Below are 22,833 nucleotides of genomic sequence, written 5' to 3'. Positions count from 1 at the left end.
AGAGGTTCTAATAAGCAGCTATTCACATTCTTCTTATTATACTGGACATCTGATGACATATCTGATGACATGGCAACAGGATAGTATTAACGCTGAGGTCCACTAATCTGCCACTGCTGCTCTAGAAACACATCGAGGTCAGGGAACAGAGGGGGGGGGGGAGGAAGAGGAGGAAGAGGAGGAGAAAACTGGCTCTAATCTGCAGCTCTGCATCCAAAACAAATCATTTTAGCTCGTCAACAGAGTAGGGACTCTTGACAACCAAGCTTTGTGTTTGCTTCAGCCGTTACACTACTGTTGAATGGACACCTGTTGTTTAGTATTGTCTGAGGTCAGAAGAGGGGCCAGCTGAAAGGGCTCGGGTAAAGAGGGGCCAGCTGAAAGGTCTCTGGTAAAGAGAGGCCAGCTGAAAGGGCTCGGGTAAAGAGAGGCCAGCTGAAAGGGCTCGGGTAAAGAGGGGCCAGCTGAAAGGGCTCGGGTAAAGAGGGGCCAGCTGAAAGGGCTCTGGTAAAGAGGGGCCAGCTGAAAGGGCTCTGGTAAAGAGGGGCCAGCTGAAAGGGCTCGGGTAAAGAGGGGCCAGCTGAAAGGGCTCGGGTAAAGAGGGGCCAGCTGAAAGGGCTCTGGTAAAGAGGGGCCAGCTGAAAGGGCTCGGGTAAAGAGGGGCCAGCTGAAAGGGCTCGGGTAAAGAGGGGCCAGCTGAAAGGGCTCCGGTAAAGAGGGGCCAGCTGAAAGGGCTCCGGTAAAGAGGGGCCAGCTGAAAGGGCTCCGGTAAAGAGGGGCCAGCTGAAAGGGCTCCGGTAAAGAGGGGCCAGCTGAAAGGTCTCGGGTAAAGAGGGGCCAGCTGAAAGGGCTCAGGTAAAGAGGAGCCAGCTGAAAGGTCTTGGGTAAAGAGGGGCCAGCTGAAAGGGCTCTGGTAAAGAGGGGCCAGCTGAAAGGGCACTGGTAAAGAGGGGCCAGCTGAAAGGGCTCTGGTAAAGAGGGGCCAGCTGAAAGGGCTCTGGTAAAGAGGGGCCAGCTGAAAGGGCTCTGGTAAAGAGGGGCCAGCTGAAAGGGCTCCGGTAAAGAGGGGCCAGCTGAAAGGGCTCTGGTAAAGAGGGGCCAGCTGAAAGGGCTTGGGTAAAGAGGGGCCAGCTGAAAGGTCTCGGGTAAAGAGGGGCCAGCTGAAAGGGCTCAGGTAAAGAGGGGCCAGCTGAAAGGGCTCGGGTAAAGAGGAGCCAGCTGAAAGGGCTCTGGTAAAGAGGGGCCAGCTGAAAGGGCTCGGGTAAAGAGGGGCCAGCTGAAAGGGCTCGGGTAAAGAGGGGCCAGCTGAAAGGGCTCTGGTAAAGAGGGGCCAGCTGAAAGGGCTCGGGTAAAGAGAGGCCAGCTGAAAGGGCTCCGGTAAAGAGGGGCCAGCTGAAAGGGCTCCGGTAAAGAGAGGCCAGCTGAAAGGGCTCGGGTAAAGAAAGGCCAGCTGAAAGGGCTTGGGTAAAGAGGGGCCAGCTGAAAGGTCTCGGGTAAAGAGGGGCCAGCTGAAAGGGCTCGGGTAAAGAGAGGCCAGCTGAAAGGGCTTGGGTAAAGAGGGGCCAGCTGAAAGGTCTCGGGTAAAGAGGGGCCAGCTGAAAGGGCTCGGGTAAAGAGAGGCCAGCTGAAAGGGCTTGGGTAAAGAGGGGCCAGCTGAAAGGGCTCTGGTAAAGAGGGGCCAGCTGAAAGGGCTCGGGTAAAGAGGGGCCAGCTGAAAGGGCTCGGGTAAAGAGAGGCCAGCTGCAAGGTCTCGGGTAAAGAGGGGCCAGCTGAAAGGTAGATTTAGTCCTACTGTATGACATTCAGAACCGTTGACTTCAGCAGCTAAGAGGAGGACACGGCCCTAGGCAACAACAGTGATGCTCCTCTGAAATGAAGTTCCGGTTGGGATCAGTCAAGATATTCCCCAAAATGTGCCTGAGAGTTCCAACATATAGGAGCTGAAGAATTTCACTTTACCCTGCAATTACATTTGCGACCCTGTGCATGTGACTAATAAACTAATCGAATTAGCTACATCATGTTTTATAATTATTAATTACTTGTTTATAATTTCCGAAGATAGTTGATGAGAGTCTGCTGCTGGTCATAATCACTGTGATGTCATTTAGTTGCATGGCAACAAAGTCTTCTGTTTACTTAGAACAGGGTTTCCCAAACTCGGTCCTGGGGCCCCCCCTGGTGCACGTTTAGATTTTTGCCCTAGCACTACACAGCTGATTAAAATAACCAACTCATCATCAAGCTTTGATTATTTTAATCAGCTGTGTAGTGCTAGGGCAAAAACCAAAACGTCCACCCAGGGGGGGGGCAGGACCGAGTTTGGGAAACCCTGGCTTAGAAAATGTTTGCCAAACCTCCACAATGTTTAACAACCAAAGACTGCTGTAGTTTACTCTTTTTATTTGTAAGTATCAATTAATGAGATCAATCAAATAATCTAACAAGAATGATATCATTGCATGATATAATTTGTATCCACATTAAATGAGTTAAAGTACATCTCGACTCAACTACAGCGTAAGTGCTCAGCTCTGTACAGGAAATGACAGAGAGGACAGACACCACCCTAGTCTCTGTTCCAGATGGACAAGATGCCAGACACCACCCTAGTCTCTGTTCCAGATGGACAAGATGCCAGACACCACCCTAGTCTCTGTTCCAGATGGACAAGATGCCAGACACCACCCTAGTCTCTGTTCCAGATGGACAAGATGCCAGACACCACCCTAGTCTCTGTTCCAGATGGACAAGATGCCAGACACCACCCTAGTCTCTGTTCCAGATGGACAAGATGCCAGGCTGTCGTAACAGAAGCACCTACCGTTCTCTAGGGCTGAGTGAGTGCGATCTGGTCACCCAAAACTACAGACAGGAGTTCAGAGCGCGATTCAATAAATTGCAGGTAGCTCGATAGCTCCTGTACAAATAACAATCGCTCGCCGCTAGCTAGCTAGGCAAATGCTGCAAGATCATTTCGTAACCGGTATCACGGCCCAGCTTGTTGAAAGTTAATCATTTTCTCCCTTCCCAACGTAACAATAACCGCTACTATGTATCTAGCTTCATTGTTCGGGCTGCCTTCAGAAGTACTCTGTCCTTCCCCATCCGAAAGCTCCTTGGAAAAAAAATATTCATCTGCAGCCACAGACCGACCTGGATGCAGCTTCCAGTGTGACGTCAGGCCCGCCCGGTCTATTTATAGCGCGAGGCGAGCTCCGGTTTCATTCAGAAAACCAGGCGGTTGAGCTCGAGACGGGAGAGGTTATACCGGCACGCCTGGTGTTCGTAGCGCAGCGAGAGTCGAGTGGAGTCAAACGGATTCGGTTCAGTCAGTCGTACTGATTCCCAGCTAGCTAGTTTATGCTTATGTCTGGAAACTTCATTGAGAATTTGAAACTTGTCTGCCGAAGTTGGGACGTGGGAGTGTTCAGAATCATAACGTTTTATCGGAGTAATATTATTATTATTATTATTTTTACAAAAATGTAACTTTAGACCGATATTAATGCCATGGTTGTACATTTTCGGAGAAAATCACTACAGAACATGTAACTTTCACCCTGGCCTGATATCGGCTACACTATCTGGCTACTTCCATCTCCCTTACTGTGGCAAGCGGGATGGAACAAATTGGAGATGGTGACCAATACTACAAGTTATTTCTCTCTAGCCCATAGAAATAAACATCACTTTCTTTTAGAAGTTTGAACTAGTGCCATGCTGCTGCTGTTGCTAAACTTTATGGGAAGGGCTTATCAGGACGACTGACTGAACCGAATCCATTTGTCTCCGCTGGGAAGGGCTTATCAGGACGACTGACTGAACCGAATCCATTTGTCTCCGCTGGGAAGGGCTTATCAGGACGACTGACTGAACCGAATCCATTTGTCTCCGCTGGGAAGGGCTTATCAGGACGACTGACTGAACCGAATCCATTTGTCTCCGCTGGGAAGGGCTTATCAGGACGACTGACTGAACCGAATCCATTTGTCTCCGCTGGGAAGGGCTTATCAGGACAACTGACTGAACCGAATCCATTTGTCTCCGCTGGGAAGGGCTTATCAGGACGACTGACTGAACCGAATCCATTTGTCTCCGCTGGGAAGGGCTTATCAGGACGACTGACTGAACCGAATCCATTGTCTCCGCTGGGAAGGGCTTATCAGGACGACTGACTGAACCGAATCCATTGTCTCCGCTGGGAAGGGCTTATCAGGACGACTGACTGAACCGAATCCATTTGTCTCCGCTGGGAAGCTTTATCAGGACGACTGACTGAACCGAATCCATTTGTCTCCGCACACACTCGACACTTTGAGAGAGAGACGGGGTAGAGAGGGACGCTGCTGAGCTGAGCGCTTCGACCGACGTCAACTGTCGACCGACTGTGAATATAGGAGACATGTTTATCATTATAGAGATATATGTTATACAGAATGTAAACATTTGATAAAGTTATAACCGAAGTGGTATTGACAACAAGGCAAATACCTTGTGCACAAATTATATACCGGTAAGCTGTGGTATCTGAGCCACTATTTTTCAACTGACAGTGCCGTTGAAGTCCAGGCCCACACTAAATAGGACCACTATTTTTCAACTGACACTGCCATTGAAGTTCAGGCCCACACTAAATAGGACCACTATTTTTCAACTGACACTGCCATTGAAGTTCAGGCCCACACTAAATAGGACCACTATTTTTCAACTGACACTGCCATTGAAGTTCAGGCCCACACTAAATAGGACCACTATTTTTCAACTGACAGTGCCATTGAAGTTCAGGCCCACACTAAGTAGGACCACTATTTTTCAACTGACAGTGCCGTTGAAGTCCAGGCCCAAACTAAATAGGACCACTATTTTTCAACTGACAGTGCCATTGAAGTTCAACTTCAATAATATTAAAATGACTTATGTAAGAGATAGAGAGGTTGGAAGGGCTGAATGATAACTAGACAGAGAGGTTGGAAGGGCTGAATGATAACTAGACAGAGAGGATGGAAGGGCTGAATGATAACTAGACAGAGAGGTTGGAAGGGCTGAATGATAACTAGACAGAGAGGTTGGAAGGGCTGAATGATAACAGACTAGACAGAGAGGTTGGAAGGGCTGAATGATAACTAGACAGAGAGGATGGAAGGGCTGAATGATAACTAGACAGAGAGGATGGAAGGGCTGAATGATAACTAGACAGAGAGGTTGGAAGGGCTGAATGATAACTAGACAGAGAGGATGGAAGGGCTGAATGATAACTAGACAGAGAGGATGGAAGGGCTGAATGATAACTAGACAGAGAGGTTGGAAGGGCTGAATGATAACTAGACAGAGAGGATGGAAGGGCTGAATGATAACTAGACAGAGAGGTTGGAAGGGCTGAATGATAACTAGACAGAGAGGATGGAAGGGCTGAATGATAACAGACTAGACAGAGAGGTTGGAAGGGCTGAATGATAACTAGACAGAGAGGATGGAAGGGCTGAATGATAACTAGACAGAGAGGTTGGAAGGGCTGAATGATAACTAGACAGAGAGGATGGAAGGGCTGAATGATAACTAGACAGAGAGGATGGAAGGGCTGAATGATAACTAGACAGAGAGGTTGGAAGGGCTGAATGATAACTAGACAGAGAGGATGGAAGGGCTGAATGATAACTAGACAGAGAGGATGGAAGGGCTGAATGATAACTAGACAGAGAGGTTGGAAGGGCTGAATGATAACAAGACAGAGAGGTTGGAAGGGCTGAATGATAACAGACTAGACAGAGAGGATGGAAGGGCTGAATGATAACTAGACAGAGAGGATGGAAGGGCTGAATGATAACTAGACAGAGAGGATGGAAGGGCTGAATGATAACTAGAGAGAGAGGATGGAAGGGCTGAATGATAACTAGACAGAGAGGATGGAAGGGCTGAATGATAACTAGACAGAGAGGATGGAAGGGCTGAATGATAACTAGACAGAGAGGATGGAAGGGCTGAATGATAACTAGACAGAGAGGATGGAAGGGCTGAATGATAACTAGACAGAGAGGATGGAAGGGCTGAATGATAACTAGACAGAGAGGATGGAAGGGCTGAATGATAACTAGAGAGAGAGGATGGAAGGGCTGAATGATAACTAGACAGAGAGGATGGAAGGGCTGAATGATAACTAGACAGAGAGGATGGAAGGGCTGAATGATAACTAGACAGAGAGGATGGAAGGGCTGAATGATAACTAGACAGAGAGGATGGAAGGGCTGAATGATAACTAGACAGAGAGGTTGGAAGGGCTGAATGATAACTAGACAGAGAGGTTGGAAGGGCTGAATGATAACTAGACAGAGAGGATGGAAGGGCTGAATGATAACTAGACAGAGAGGTTGGAAGGGCTGAATGATAACTAGACAGAGAGGATGGAAGGGCTGAATGATAACTAGACAGAGAGGATGGAAGGGCTGAATGATAACTAGACAGAGAGGATGGAAGGGCTGAATGATAACTAGACAGAGAGGATGGAAGGGCTGAATGATAACTAGACAGAGAGGATGGAAGGGCTGAATGATAACTAGACAGAGAGGATGGAAGGGCTGAATGATAACTAGACAGAGAGGATGGAAGGGCTGAATGATAACTAGACAGAGAGGATGGAAGGGCTGAATGATAACTAGACAGAGAGGATGGAAGGGCTGAATGATAACTAGACAGAGAGGATGGAAGGGCTGAATGATAACAGACTAGACAGAGAGGTTGGAAGGGCTGAATGATAACTAGACAGAGAGGATGGAAGGGCTGAATGATAACAGACTAGACAGAGAGGATGGAAGGGCTGAATGATAACTAGACAGAGAGGTTGGAAGGGCTGAATGATAACTAGACAGAGAGGATGGAAGGGCTGAATGATAACTAGACAGAGAGGATGGAAGGGCTGAATGATAACAGACTAGACAGAGAGGTTGGAAGGGCTGAATGATAACTAGACAGAGAGGATGGAAGGGCTGAATGATAACTAGACAGAGAGGTTGGAAGGGCTGAATGATAACTAGACAGAGAGGTTGGAAGGGCTGAATGATAACTAGACAGAGAGGTTGGAAGGGCTGAATGATAACTAGACAGAGAGGATGGAAGGGCTGAATGATAACTAGACAGAGAGGATGGAAGGGCTGAATGATAACTAGACAGAGAGGTTGGAAGGGCTGAATGATAACTAGACAGAGAGGTTGGAAGGGCTGAATGATAACTAGACAGAGAGGTTGGAAGGGCTGAATGATAACTAGACAGAGAGGTTGGAAGGGCTGAATGATAACTAGACAGAGAGGTTGGAAGGGCTGAATGATAACTAGACAGAGAGGATGGAAGGGCTGAATGATAACAGACTAGACAGAGAGGATGGAAGGGCTGAATGATAACTAGACAGAGAGGTTGGAAGGGCTGAAATAGAGAAAGACAAGGGACAATCACAGTCATCCTGCACCCAGTTGTTTATTAAAGCTGACGTATTACAAGTTGTGAAATCCTTTGGGACGTGTAGCCTATTGGAATCCTTATGGAACGCAGACCATCTGTAGCCTATTGGAATCCTTATGGAACGCAGACCATCTGTAGCCTATTGGAATCCTTATGGAACGCAGACCATCTGTAGCCTATTGGAATCCTTATGGAACGCAGACCATCTGTAGCCTATTGGAATCCTTATGGAACGCAGACCATCTGTAGCCTATTGGAATCCTTATGGAACGCAGACCATCTGTAGCCTATTGGAATCCTTATGGAACGCAGACCATCTGTAGCCCTTAGAGTCTATTGACGCACCAGTGCATCAAACAAACACAAAATCAGAATCTGTCAGTTTAAGCTAGAGATATATGTTATTTTGCTGCGTCTCAATCCACCGCAAACGTCTGTTATTTTGCCAACATAAAGATAGGTTTATTGATAATTGAAACATCAAACAACATAATTAATTAGATGTATATGTAATTCAATCAATAAACATGTTTCAGATTCATACAATTAAAACTTAACATTTTATGGAGAACAATAGATGATACTTCTCTAAATTCAATTTAAAGGTTTAGAAAATCAGGTTAAAAAAATCATGTTTTTACTATTTAGTTAATTTGGTATGCAAATAACATTTTTGAAATGTATCTGTAAAATAAGTTAATCCGAATGATCACTGCTGTGGACGGCTCTCCCTTTACTGCTACTCCTTCACCTGCTGTGCACGGCTCTCCCTTTACTGCTACTCCTTCACCTGCTGTGGACGGCTCTCCCTTTACTGCTACTCCTTCACCTGCTGTGCACGGCTCTCCCTTTACTGCTACTCCTTCACCTGCTGTGCACGGCTCTCCCTTTACTGCTACTCCTTCACCTGCTGTGGACGGCTCTCCCTTTACTGCTACTCCTTCACCTGATGTGCACGGCTCTCCCTTTACTGCTACTCCTTCACCTGCTGTGCACGGCTCTCCCTTTACTGCTACTCCTTCACCTGCTGTGGACGGCTCTCCCTTTACTGCTACTCCTTCACCTGCTGTGCACGGCTCTCCCTTTACTGCTACTCCTTCACCTGCTGTGCACGGCTCTCCCTTTACTGCTACTCCTTCACCTGCTGTGGACGGCTCTCCCTTTACTGCTACTCCTTCACCTGCTGTGGACGGCTCTCCCTTTACTGCTACTCCTTCACCTGCTGTGGACGGCTCTCCCTTTACTGCTACTCCTTCACCTGCTGTGGACGGCTCTCCCTTTACTGCTACTCCTTCACCTGCTGTGCACGGCTCTCCCTTTACTGCTACTCCTTCACCTGATGTGCACGGCTCTCCCTTTACTGCTACTCCTTCACCTGCTGTGGACGGCTCTCCCTTTACTGCTACTCCTTCACCTGCTGTGCACGGCTCTCCCTTTACTGCTACTTCTTCACCTGCTGTGGACGGCTCTCCCTTTAGCTGTGGACGGCTCTCCCTTTAGCTGTGGACGGCTCTCCCTTTACTGCTACTCCTTCACCTGCTGTGCACGGCTCTCCCTTTACTGCTACTTCTTCACCTGCTGTGCACGGCTCTCCCTTTACTGCTACTTCTTCACCTGCTGTGGACGGCTCTCCCTTTAGCTGTGGATGGCTCTCCCTTTAGCTGTGGACGGCTCTCCCTTTAGCTGTGGACGGCTCTCCCTTTAGCTGGGCACGGCTCTCCCTTTCCTGCTACGGCTCTCCCTTTAGCTGTGGACGGCTCTCCCTTTAGCTGTGGACGGCTCTCCCTTTAGCTGTGGACGGCTCTCCCTTTAGCTGTGGACGGCTCTCCCTTTAGCTGTGGACGGCTCTCCCTTTAGCTGGGCACGGCTCTCCCTTTACTGCTACGGCTCTCCCTTTAGCTGTGGACGGCTCTCCCTTTAGCTGTGGACGGCTCTCCCTTTAGCTATGGACGGCTCTCCCTTTACTGCTACGGCTCTCCCTTTAGCTGTGGACGGCTCTCCCTTTAGCTGTGGACGGCTCTCCCTTTAGCTGTGGGCGGCTCTCCCTTTAGCTGTGGACGGCTCTCCCTTTAGCTGTGGACGGCTCTCCCTTTAGCTGGGCACGGCTCTCCCTTTACTGCTACGGCTCTCCCTTTAGCTGTGGACGGCTCTCCCTTTAGCTGTGGACGGCTCTCCCTTTAGCTGTGGATGGCTCTCCCTTTAGCTGTGCACGGCTCTCCCTTTAGCTGTGGACGGCTCTCCCTTTAGCTGTGGACGGCTCTCCATTTACTGCTACTTCTTCACCTGCTGTGAATGGCTCTCCCTTTAGCTGGGCACGGCTCTCCCTTTAGCTGTGGACGGCTCTCCCTTTAGCTGTGGACGGCTCTCCCTTTAGCTGTGGACGGCTCTCCCTTTAGCTGTGGACGGCTCTCCCTTTAGCTGTGGACGGCTCTCCCTTTAGCTGTGGACGGCTCTCCCTTTAGCTGTGGACGGCTCTCCCTTTAGCTGTGGACGGCTCTCCCTTTACTGCTACTTCTTCACCTGCTGTGAATGGCTCTCCCTTTAGCTGGGCACGGCTCTCCCTTTAGCTGTGGACGGCTCTCCCTTTAGCTGTGGACGGCTCTCCCTTTAGCTGTGGACGGCTCTCCCTTTAGCTGTGGACGGCTCTCCCTTTAGCTGTGGACGGCTCTCCCTTTAGCTGTGGACGGCTCTCCCTTTAGCTGTGGACGGCTCTCCCTTTACTGCTACTTCTTCACCTGCTGTGAATGGCTCTCCCTTTAGCTGGGCACGGCTCTCCCTTTAGCTGTGGACGGCTCTCCCTTTAGCTGTGGACGGCTCTCCCTTTAGCTGTGGACGGCTCTCCCTTTAGCTGTGGACGGCTCTCCCTTTAGCTGTGGACGGCTCTCCCTTTAGCTGTGGACGGCTCTCCCTTTAGCTGTGGACGGCTCTCCCTTTAGCTGTGCACGGCTCTCCCTTTAGCTGTGGACGGCTCTCCCTTTAGCTGTGGACGGCTCTCCCTTTAGCTGGGCACGGCTCTCCCTTTAGCTGGGCACGGCTCTCCCTTTAGCTGTGGACGGCTCTCCCTTTAGCTGTGCACGGCTCTCCCTTTAGCTGTGGACGGCTCTCCCTTTAGCTGTGGACGGCTCTCCCTTTAGCTGTGGACGGCTCTCCCTTTAGCTGTGGACGGCTCTCCCTTTAGCTGTGGACGGCTCTCCCTTTAGCTGTGGATGGCTCTCCCTTTAGCTGTGGACGGCTCTCCCTTTAGCTGTGCACGGCTCTCCCTTTACTGCTAACTGCTGTGGACGGCTCTCCCTTTAGCTGTGGACGGCTCTCCCTTTAGCTGTGCACGGCTCTCCCTTTAGCTGTGGACGGCTCTCCCTTTAGCTGTGGACGGCTCTCCCTTTAGCTGTGGACGGCTCTCCCTTTAGCTGTGGACGGCTCTCCCTTTAGCTGTGGACGGCTCTCCCTTTAGCTGTGGACGGCTCTCCCTTTAGCTGTGGACGGCTCTCCCTTTAGCTGTGCACGGCTCTCCCTTTACTGCTACGGCTCTCCCTTTAGCTGTGGATGGCTCTCCCTTTAGCTGTGCACGGCTCTCCCTTTAGCTGTGGACGGCTCTCCCTTTAGCTGTGCACGGCTCTCCCTTTAGCTGTGGACGGCTCTCCCTTTAGCTGTGGACGGCTCTCCCTTTAGCAGTGCACGGCTCTCCCTTTACTGCTACGGCTCTCCCTTTAGCTGTGGACGGCTCTCCCTTTAGCTGTGCACGGCTCTCCCTTTACTGCTACGGCTCTCCCTTTAGCTGTGGACGGCTCTCCCTTTAGCTGTGGACGGCTCTCCCTTTAGCTGTGGACGGCTCTCCCTTTAGCTGTGGACGGCTCTCCCTTTAGCTGTGGACGGCTCTCCCTTTAGCTGTGGACGGCTCTCCCTTTAGCTGGGCACGGCTCTCCCTTTAGCTGGGCACGGCTCTCCCTTTAGCTGGGCACGGCTCTCCCTTTAGCTGGGCACGGCTCTCCCTTTAGCTGGGCACGGCTCTCCCTTTAGCTGGGCACGGCTCTCCCTTTACTGCTACGGCTCTCCCTTTAGCTGTGGACGGCTCTCCCTTTAGCTGTGGACGGCTCTCCCTTTAGCTGTGCACGGCTCTCCCTTTAGCTGTGGACGGCTCTCCCTTTAGCTGTGGACGGCTCTCCCTTTAGCTGTGGACGGCTCTCCCTTTAGCTGTGGACGGCTCTCCCTTTAGCTGTGGACGGCTCTCCCTTTAGCTGTGGACGGCTCTCCCTTTAGCTGTGGACGGCTCTCCCTTTAGCTGTGGACGGCTCTCCCTTTAGCTGTGGACGGCTCTCCCTTTAGCTGTGGACGGCTCTCCCTTTAGCTGTGGACGGCTCTCCCTTTAGCTGTGGACGGCTCTCCCTTTAGCTGTGGACGGCTCTCCCTTTAGCTGTGGACGGCTCTCCCTTTAGCTGTGGACGGCTCTCCCTTTAGCTGGGCACGGCTCTCCCTTTAGCTGGGCACGGCTCTCCCTTTAGCTGGGCACGGCTCTCCCTTTAGCTGGGCACGGCTCTCCCTTTAGCTGTGGATGGCTCTCCCTTTAGCTGTGGATGGCTCTCCCTTTAGCTGTGGATGGCTCTCCCTTTAGCTGTGGACGGCTCTCCCTTTAGCTGTGGACGGCTCTCCCTTTATTGCTACTTCTTCACTATGTTGTTTCGGTAGTGACACATTTTGTGGGGTGGTAGGGAATTCAGGTAAATATTTCAAATATGCAGTAAGTGTGTGAATAATATACGGTATATTCCTACCTGAAATACACTACTGTACATATACAAAAGTATGCGGACACCCCTTCAAATTAGTGGATTTGGCTATTTCAGCCACACCCGTTGCTGACAGGGTGTATAAAATTAAGCACACGTCCATGCAATCTCCATAGACAAACATTGACAGTAGAATGGCCTTACTGAAGAGCTCAGTGACTTTCAACGTGGCACCGTCATAGGATGCCACCTTTCCAACAAGTCAGTTCGTCAAATGTCTGTTTGGAACTCGGTAGTGAGTGTTGCATCTGAGGACAGACGAGCTTTACACCACTCCAGCCGACGCTTGGCATTGCACATGGTGATCTTAGGCTTGTGCCAAGCATCGGCTGGAGTGGTGTAAAGCTCGCTGCCATTGGACTCTGGAGCAGTGGAAATGCGTTCTCTGGAGTGATGAATCACCATCTGGCAGTCCGAAGGACAAAATCTGGGTTTGGCGGATGCCAGGAGAACCCTACCTGCCCCAATGCATAGGGGCAACTGTAAAGTTTGGTGGAGGAGGAATAATGGTCTGGGGCAGTTTTTCATGGTTCGGGCTAGGCCCCATAGTTCCAGTGAAGGGAAATCTTAATGCTACAGCATACAATGACATTCTAGACAATTCTGTGCTTCCAACTTTGTGGCAACAGTTTGGGGAAGGCCCTTTCCTGTTCCAGCATGACATTCCCCCGTGAACACAGCGGGGTCCATACAGAAATGGTTTGTCGAGATTGGTGTGGAAGAACTTGACTGGCCTGCACAGAGCCCTGACTTCAACCCCACCGAACACCTTTGGGATTAATTGGAACGTCAACTGCGAGCCAAGCCTAATCACCCAACATCAGTGCCCAACCTCACTAATGCTCTTGTGGCTGAATGGAAGCAAGTCCCCTGCAGCAATGTTCCAACATCTAGTGGAAAGCCTTCCCAGAAGAGTGGAGGCTGTTATAGCAGCAAAGGGGGGACCAGGGGTGGTGTGTTCATTAGGGCGATATGGGCGACGCACTGCCAAACGGGAAAAGGAAGGGATTTTTTTCCTAATCAATTATATCACGGCAACAGTAGTTATCAGTGTTCTAATCTAGACGTCTGATCTGCCACTAAATGTCCAATCAGGCTAAAGTCGTGCTTCAAATGGCCCCGCCCCTTTTGGGGCGATTTCAGTCAGGTTGAAAATCGCCCCAGAAGTCTCTCATAGACTCTCATGTAAAATCTTTTTTTTTTCAAATATCAGAGCTTTCAATACAATCTCTATGGGTTCCGGGAGGGCTTGCACTTACGCGCTTTCGTCATACGTAACATAACCATGAACGTAACTAAGAAAAGAGCGGGTAGCAGCGTCAATCAATTCACGTACTACTGTCAAGATGGCTAGCGTTCAGTGCAACTCGATTGTCTCTTTGAAAAAAGTTCCTTTTTGTCGGCGAACAAATCAAGATAAATTGGCAACGAAACAATTAGGACCTCCCAGACCAAATTTAATAATTCAACAGGTTTCTACTAAAGGGGGAAAGTCCTACACCCGAGGATTTTCCAAAAATTGGTACGAACGAAAAACCTGGCTAGCAGGCTGCGATGTAGCTAATGCAGTCTTCTGCTACCCCTGCTTACTCTTTCACCCTGAAGGCGGCACGGCAGACAGCACCGCTTGGACAGCGACTGGTGTAACGGACATGCACCATCTTTCAGAAAAGATTAAGAAACATGAGCTGTCAAAGACCCACATGGATAGCTGTTTGAGATTGTCTGCTTTGGGGAGAGTGAACATTGCCACTCAACTGGATGAGGGATACAGGCTAGCTGTCCGCCGCCACAACGATGAGGTTAGCAAGAACCGCCACATCCTCAGCCGGCTAATCCAGTGTGTGAAGTTTTGCGGAGTGTTTGAGTTAGCTTTGCGAGGCAAAGATGAAACTGAGGGCTCCACCAACCCTGGTATTTTTCTTGGACTTTTTATGGAAATGCATATTGTTTATGCAGTGTTGAGGAATGTGAAAGAACACCCTTGACTCAAGAAAATGACTCAAGTAAAAGTGAAAGTAACCCAGTAAAATGCTACTTGAATAAAATTATAAATATACTGAAGTAGTACATTTATAATTTTATTAAAGTAGCATTTTACTGGGTTACTTTCACTTTTACTTGAGTCATTTTCTCTTAACACAAATAAATGGACTAAAATAAAGTTAGGCTATGAATCCATAAGGTTACCTGCTGTAAAGTTGGCCCAGGTCATTTTGTTGTTGTTGAAATAAGGAATTCCAGTGGGCGTGGCCTAAAACGGATCTTTCTGGTTCAGCCCCATTTCTTAAGTGAAAGACGGACCATTTATTGCAGCCGGGCCAGTTGAGCCTGCTCTGTGATTGTCCCATTAGGCAGGTGGTTTTTATTAAAGGAGTGGCTACGGTTCCGGATTAATAGCATGATCAGCCTACCACTGGCTTGGTTCTGACTGGGGGAGGAGCTCACAGCCTTCAATAAAATGCGTATGTAGGCCTTATTGGTTTCTAGCAGTCTGAACTGGTCTTTACTGGTGTTGGGGTAAACGTTCGACAGTAGAATAACTTCTTTGTAAGATGGCTCGGTCCGTAAGCAGTTGTTTCATTACTCTGGTCGTTCTGTTCCTTTGGCGGGTCGAAGACGTCGCAGAAGCTTGCAGATGCATGATGTTCCATCCTCAACAGGCTGTTTGCAGAGCAGATGTCGGTAAGGCAAATGTGGCGTACTTTCTGACCTCTAGTTTCTCTTCACAGGCTGCCTACAACACGCATCATACAACATTTTATGAATTCTCTGTGGTCGTTGTGATAACATTTTCTAGAACATGAGGATTAGACCTATATTTACACCTTAAGTAAGTTGGCAACAGTAAGATGGGATACACCTGGGGTGTATTCATTACGGAAGATGGGATACACCTGGGGTGTATTCATTACGGAAGATGGGATACACCTGGGGTGTATTCATTACGGAAGATGGGATACACCTGGGGTGTATTCATTACGGAAGCAGGTGGTACCTACCTGAATTTGTCCGATAGAAACTGGTTTCCGTTTTGAGTAAACAGTTCTGTTGCAAGACGTTTTGCTACAGGCTTTGGTGTAGTCATTACACCCCACGTGTTATATTTAAGCAATAAGGCCCAAGGGGGTGTGGTATGTGGCTAATATAGCATGGCTAAGGGCTGTTCTTAGTCACAACACAGGGTGCCTGGATACAGCCCTTAGCGGTGGTACATTGGACATATACCACAAACCCCCGAGGTGCCTTATTGCTATTAGAAACCGGCAGTAAAAATAAATGCCATGGTATAAGGTCTGATATACCACGGCTGTCAGCCAATCAGTATTCAGGGCTCGACCCACTCAGTTTATAATTTGCTCTAGGCCAGGTATGATTGGTGCTAAAATACCTGACTCCAATCAACTACTCATGTTGTTCAGTTTAGAAGGCATTAAGTTTAATCAGCTGTGTTTGCTAAGGATGGGGGGGGGGGGGCAGTGACCCCACTCTCGTCCCCGAGGACTGGCGTTGCCCATCCCTGCTGTAGGCCTACAGATGACTCTGTCGAAAGCAAAATGGTAGATATACTTGAAGTTTAAATATTTATATTTAACCCAAGGCACTCAGTTGTACTGTCTGTTTCAAAACAGATGTTAAATTCAACACCACATTATCAATGCTTCACACACTTTACGTTTTCCAAAACTCAGCTGAGACATTATTCTGATGTGTCACTAGCCTATAACATGTCTCTCACTCACCCAGGGTTTGGTTCTGGTTATGACACGGATAGGTTCGCAAACGGTTCTTCACTCTACTAGGATGGGTTGTCTAACGGTTGGTCATGATATTTGGATGCTTTGGACATCTCGCGCTGATAGCAGTGTTACCAGCGCTTTACTAACTGCTTAAGTACAGGCACTACTTATAGAATAGGTTAGTTGCTGTGAAACATGAATGCCGGCATTATGAAATTAAAGTGTACTGGCACCTTTTTCGTTCTACTTGGAGCACTGACGCAGTCTGTCATGTTCAGTATGTTAAGACAGGATGGTTGAAGGTCATGTGCAGTATGTTAAGACAGGATGGTTGAAGGTCATGTGCAGTATGTTAAGACAGGATGGTTGAAGGTCATGTGCAGTATGTTAAGACAGGATGGTTGAAGGTCATGTCCAGTATGTTAAGACAGGATGGTTGAAGGTCATGTCCAGTATGTTAAGACAGGATGGTTGAAGGTCATGTCCAGTATGTTAAGACAGGATGGTTGAAGGTCATGTCCAGTATGTTAAGACAGGATGGTTGAAGGTCATGTGCAGTATGTTAAGACAGGATGGTTGAAGGTCATGTGCAGTATGTTAAGACAGGATGGTTGAAGATCATGTCCAGTATGTTAAGACAGGATGGTTGAAGGTCATGTCCAGTATGTTAAGACAGGATGGTTGAAGGTCATGTCCAGTATGTTAAGACAGGATGGTTGAAGGTCATGAGCAGTATGTTAAGATAGGATGGTTGAAGGTCATGTCCAGTATGTTAAGACAGGATGGTTGAAGGTCATGTCCAGTATGTTAAGACAGGATGGTTGAAGGTCATGTCCAGTATGTTAAGACAGGATGGTTGAAGGTCATGTCCAGTATGTTAAGACAGGATGGTTGAAGGTCATGAGCAGCTTGACCTTCCAGAGATGCACCATGAACCAGAATACTGGTTCAGTTAGTGACGAGGTGTAATGACATGCAAAACATGAAGCACCGTTTGAAGCATGGTTTAATTCCTGGGAGATTCTCCAAAATGATTGAGTGACACAATGGGTAATACTTGACATGAGAGGTAATTGTTTGAAATGATACATTTGGTTGCTGAAGGAGCAAGCTCAGTTGGTAGAACATAGCGCCCAAATCTTGGATCTGTAAAGGATTCTACACTTTTCTCCGATCCAATAACGCCCTTCAATCAGTGTCTGACTCGCCAGTATACAGTAGAGTTAAACAGTCTCCCTCTTTTTCTCTCTTCTAGTGATCAGGGCAAAGGTGGTTGGAGTGGAAGCTGGGTCTGGTAACACCAAGTATGACATCCAACAGATCAAGGTATGATCAGCCTTTTTATTAAGTGGTTGTTCCTTCCTGCACTGAAACATTGAAGCTCCCTACCAGTCCTACACTATTCCATTTTAATCATTTAGCAGACGCTCTTATCCAGAGCCACTTACAGTTAGTGAGGGCATACATTTTCATACTGGCCCCCCGTGGGAAATGAACCCACAACCCTGGCGTTGCAAGAGCCATGCTCTACCAACTGAGCTACAGGGGACACTGTGGCAACATCTATATGAACTCGGCTGCCACTTCATAAAACAAAAAAGTCCCACTGTACCTAACATTAACCTTGAGACATGAGTTAGCCATCCCTGAGACCGGGTGAGGTAAAAGGCTCTGCATGGTCAATCTGACGCGTCTGTACAGCACTTACTGCCATTCAGACGTCAGGGCTTTCATACTTCTTGCGCTTAGAAGAGCTATTTTGATACAGGTGGTACCGTCAACCAATGATGTCAATGCGGCGGCCTCCACATTGTGACAACATTTGCGAGGCACACAGGGAGGCGGTACGGAGCTTGATTTGGCCTCTGCATGGCCCCGGAGGCTCTGTAATTGTCCCACCCTCCATACGACGCCTCCGACCACATTGTCGGATCAATAATAAACTATTCCACTCTGGTGACTCCTGTCATTACTGAGTTCGGTAAATCAGCTCTTAGATTTGTTTTGCACCATATTTGTGGAACAATACTCCATGTTGTTAAATTACCTGTTTGGTGTGGCTCTTTTTGTTCTTTCTGCTTGAATTTTGGCTGAGGGGATGGGGTATAGGTAGGGAATTAGGAAAGACTGACAGTGCCTGAGAGCTGCAGTCAGTGGGGTTCAAAACCGTATGTGGACACGTTTTAACAGGTCCTCCTTTCTCTCCTTGTGATTGGATAGATGTTCAAAGGTCCTGACCGGGATATCAATGCAGTCTTCACCCCAACCTTCTGTCCCGAGACTCTGGAAACCAACAAGGAGTACCTCCTCACAGGTGCAGTTCTCACTAGGTTACCCAAGTTCCATTGCCAGCGCTGGTTAAACTGCTCAACCTAGACTTGCTTATGGCCTACTATTGACTTCACCTTGTACAAGGAAACGAGTGCCTTAGAAACAATACATTCTCTGTACATATTCAGGTTGCACTTTATGTCTTGCAAATGCTTACGTTTATGAATTTAAACCATTAAATGCTTATGAAACAATGTTTATTATGCTTATAAATGTTTACAACTAATGACTTATTTAGTATTATTTATTAGGATAAACTCCAGCGTTCCGGGCTGCATCAGTGTGTTCCCGCTCTGGGGTGACGTTTCCCCCCCAGGAACAGATCTGGGATCAGTTTCCCCTAACCTTAACCATCAGTGTGTTCCCGCTCTGGGGTGACGTTTCCCCCAGGAACAGATCTGGGATCAGTTTCCCCTCCCCTTAACCATCAGTGTGTGTTCCCGCTCTGGGGTGACGTTTCCCCCCCAGGAACAGATCTGGGATCAGTTTCCCCTAACCTTAACCATCAGTGTGTGTTCCCTCTCTGGGGGGATGTTTCCCCCCCAGGAACAGATCTGGGATCAGTTTCCCCTAACCTTAACCATCAGTGTGTGTTCCCTCTCTGGGGTGACGTTTCCCCCAGGAACAGATCTGGGATCAGTTTCCCCTCCCCTTAACCATCAGTGTGTTCCCGCTCTGGGGTGACGTTTCCCCCAGGAACAGATCTGGGATCAGTTTCCCCTCCCCTTAACCATCAGTGTGTGTTCCCTCTCTGGGGTGACGTTTCCCCCAGGAACAGATCTGGGATCAGTTTCCCCTCCCCTTAACCACTAGTGATCCTAGATCAGCGTGTAAGGGGCCGCTTCACCCTACACCAGGTTTTCCCTACAGCACATTGACTCACTATCTCTCCTCCTTATGCAGGAAGGCTGAATACCGATGGAACGATGAACATAATGAGGTGTGACTTCAGTAGGACCTGGGAGGCCTCGAGTGACACACAACTGATGCGCTTGATTCAACGCTACCAAAGCGGCTGCGGCTGCGGCTGCAAGGTGTGATGTGGAACTATAGTAATATTACTACACCAGTTCAATATTTACACAGCACGTTGTCTTAAAGGGATAATACACTGGGTGGTTCAACCCCTGATTGGCTGAAAGCTGTGGTATATCAGACCGTATACCACGGGTATTACTAAACATTACTACTTACTCTTCTAATGAAGTTGGTGACCTGTTCTTATAATCACAATAAGGAACCTTGGGTTTGTGGCATGTGGCCAATATTACCACAGCTAAGGGCTGTTCTTATGCACAACGCGATGAAGACTGCCTAAGAACCACCCGTAGCATATTGGCGCTATACCACAAACCCCCGAGATGCCTTATAGCTTAATACTACTCTGGTCACATTGGGAAACGTGCTAGAGTATTGGGGTAATGATCAGTCTCTCCCTGCTCTGATCCACAGATCATCCCCTGCTCTTCCCTCCCCTGTCCGATCAGCTCCCCGGATGAGTGCCTGTGGACGGACTGGTTGTCCGGCAATGGCCAAAGTGGACCTCAGACCCAAAGCTTTGCCTGTCTCAAGAGGAGAGACGGGTTCTGTGCCTGGTACAGCATGAGTGCGCAGCCCGAGAAGTAGTTCCTGGTTATTGAAGATCCCTCCACTCTACAGGCCGTCCACTCACTGCTCATAGTGACTAAAGATGCCTGCAATTAATAAAACAAATTAAACACTAAGCTACAAATCCATTTTATTTCGATGAATCAATAAAGCAGTTCACCACCGTTAACTACAAGACTCATATTGACTGGGCAAGTTGTGATGTCACAGAGGTCAGGTGGCGGGTTCCCGTCACGTAGAGGTCAGGTGGCGGGTTCCAGTCACGTAGAGGTCAGGTGACGGGTTCCCGTCACGTAGAGGTCAGGTGGCGGGTTCCAGTCACGTAGAGGTCAGGTGGCGGGTTCCAGTCACGTAGAGGTCAGGTGGCGGGTTCCAGTCACGTAGAGGTCAGGTGGCGGGTTCCAGTCATGTAGAGGTCAGGTGGCGGGTTCCAGTCACGTAGAGGTCAGGTGGCGGGTTCCAGTCACGTAGAGGTCAGGTGGCGGGTTCCAGTCACGTAGAGGTCAGGTGGCGGGTTTCAGGAACTAGTCAGTGTGAAAGAGCAATCTTATGAAAACAGCACTTTGATTTGTTTACTGGTCACTACTTGTAAACAAGTGCATTAAAAAAACTACCAATCCAATATAGCGCTTCAAGTATTACTTGATGTTGTGCCGTTCATTTGTCCCTCTCTTTTAAACTGGAACCTAGGGTATTAAAGGGTGATCTCAGTGGTGGCCCATGTGGTGGTATTTAGAAATGGAACATTATTCCTGGGAAATGCCATCCTAGAGCCTAGGGTGTGTTCAGCTGGGCACAATGTTGTAGAACGTTAAGATACTGTAAACACAGGCTTCTATGACATGAAAGAAGGGAAACATGTCAACTCTGTTCATGGCATTTCTATCTGCAACATTCAACATTTGTCTACTGAATGTTTCCCTGAAGTAGTTTGGGTTTAAACCAGGGCTTCAGCTTTAATGTCATTGACCAAATTAAACATGACTCCGATTCTTCCTTGCTTTGTAAGTCTGTTCTTGGTGTATATTCTTCAGTGGGAAGAATATTCTGTTAATTATGTACAATGCCACGTGTTAGTTGGAACTAGGGAACTTGACATTTCCGACTTGCTAACTGCTTGGACACTGAACAAAAATATAAACACATGTAAAGTGTTCTACTGTATGCTGGAGCAGTCTACTGTATGCTGGAGCAGTCTACTGTATGGTGGAGCAGTCTACTGTATGCTGGAGCAGTCTACTGTATGCTGGAGCAGTCTACTGTATGCTGGAGCAGTCTACTGTATGCTGGAGCAGTCTACTGTATGGTGGAGCAGTCTACTGTATGCTGGAGCAGTCTACTGTATGCTGGAGCAGTCTACTGTATGCTGGAGCAGTCTACTGTATGCTGGAGCAGTCTACTGTATGCTGGAGCAGTCTACTGTATGGTGGAGCAGTCTACTGTATGCTGGAGCAGTCTACTGTATGGTGGAGCAGTCTACTGTATGCTGGAGCAGTCTGCTGTATGGTGGAGCAGTCTACTGTATGGTGGAGCAGTCTACTGTAGCAGTCTACTGTATGGTGGAGCAGTCTACTGTATACATTTACATTTTTTACATTTTAGTCATTTAGCAGACGCTCTTAACCAGAGCGACTTACAGGAGCAATTAGGGTTAAGTGCCTTGCTCAAGGGCACATTAACGTCATTTAGCAGACGCTCTTAGCCAGAGCGACTCACAAATTGGTGCGTTCACCCTATAGCCAGTGGAATAACCACTTTACAATTTGGGGGGGGGGGGGGGGGGGTTAGAAGGAATACTTTATCCTATCCCAGGTATTCCTTAAAGAGGTGGGGTTTCAAATGTCTCCGGAAGGTGGTGAGTGACTCCGCTGTCCTGGCGTCGTGAGGGAGCTTGTTCCACCATTGGGGTGCCAGAGCAGCGAACAGTTTTGACTGGGCTGAGCGGGAGCTATGCTTCCGCAGAGGAAGGGGAGCCAGCAGGCCAGAGGTGGATGAACGCAATGTCCTCGTTTGGGTGTAGGGACTGATCAGAGCCTGAAGGTACAGAGGTGCCGTTCCCCTCACTGCTCCATAGGCAAGCACCATGGTCTTGTAGCGGATGCGAGCTTCAACTGGAAGCCAGTGGAGTGTGCGGAGGAGGGGGGTGACGTGAGAGAACTTGGGAAGGTTGAACACCAGACGGGCTGCGGCATTCTGGATGAGTTGTAGGGGTTTAATGGCACAGGCAGGGAGCCCAGCCAACAGCGAGTTGCAGTAGTCCAGACGGGAGATGACAAGTGCCTGGACCAGGACCTGCGCCGCTTCCTGTGTAAGGCAGGGTCGCACTCTCCGAATGTTGTAGAGCATGAACCTGCAGGAGCGGGTCACCGCCTTGATGTTGGCGGAGAACGACAGGGTGTTGTCCAGGGTCACGCCTAGGCTCTTCGCACTCTGGGAGGAGGACACAGCGGAGTTGTCAACCGTGATGGCGAGATCATGGAACGGGCAGTCCTTCCCCGGGAGGAAGAGCAGCTCCGTCTTGCCAGGGTTCAGCTTGAGGTGGTGATCCGTCATCCATACTGATATGTCTGCCAGACATGCAGAGATGCGATTCGCCACCTGGTTATCAGAAGGGGGAAAGGAGAAGATTAGTTGTGTATCGTCAGCGTAGCAATGATAGGAAAGGCCATGTGAGGATATGACAGAGCCAAGTGACTTGGTGTATAGGGAGAAAAGGAGAGGGCCCAGAACCGATCCCTGGGGGACACCAGTGGTGAGAGCACGTGGTGCGGAGACAGCTTCCCGCCACGCCACTTGGTAGGAGCGACCGGTCAGGTAGGACGCAATCCAGGAGTGAGCCGCGCCGGAGATGCCCATCTCGGAGAGGGTGGAGAGGAGGATCTGATGGTTCACAGTATCAAAGGCAGCAGACAGGTCTA

At 49.0% G+C, this 22,833-nt stretch overlaps 1 protein-coding gene across 1 annotated transcript; it reads left to right on the top strand.

Annotated features, from left to right (window-relative positions):
* The first annotated feature begins 14,715 nt into the window (after nt 1-14,715).
* Nucleotides 14,716-20,006, top strand: LOC311115688 (metalloproteinase inhibitor 2-like). Its single transcript, XM_084190843.1, has 5 exons — nt 14,716-14,921; nt 17,232-17,302; nt 18,197-18,290; nt 19,211-19,341; nt 19,760-20,006. The coding sequence occupies exons 1-5, from the start codon at nt 14,792-14,794 to the stop codon at nt 19,931-19,933; spliced, it is 600 nt and encodes a 199-aa protein (XP_084046969.1). The 5' UTR covers nt 14,716-14,791; the 3' UTR covers nt 19,934-20,006.
* Nucleotides 20,007-22,833: the final 2,827 nt, after the last annotated feature.

The sequence above is a fragment of the Coregonus lavaretus genome (genome assembly GCF_964263955.1).
Source record: "Coregonus lavaretus genome assembly, contig: HAP1_SCAFFOLD_887, whole genome shotgun sequence".
NCBI lineage: Eukaryota > Metazoa > Chordata > Actinopteri > Salmoniformes > Salmonidae > Coregonus > Coregonus lavaretus.
The sequence above is the reverse complement of the archived record's forward strand: the minus strand, read 5'-3'. Positions and strand labels throughout refer to the sequence as shown.

Bases quoted from the DNA above. Each gene is read 5' to 3' on its own strand.
- LOC311115688 (XM_084190843.1), top strand. From the start codon at position 14,792: ATGGCTCGGTCCGTAAGCAGTTGTTTCATTACTCTGGTCGTTCTGTTC. The intron at 17,303-18,196 runs GTATGATCAGCC...GTGATTGGATAG, and splicing joins ATGACATCCAACAGATCAAG to ATGTTCAAAGGTCCTGACCG. The intron at 18,291-19,210 runs GTGCAGTTCTCA...CTCCTTATGCAG, and splicing joins CAAGGAGTACCTCCTCACAG to GAAGGCTGAATACCGATGGA.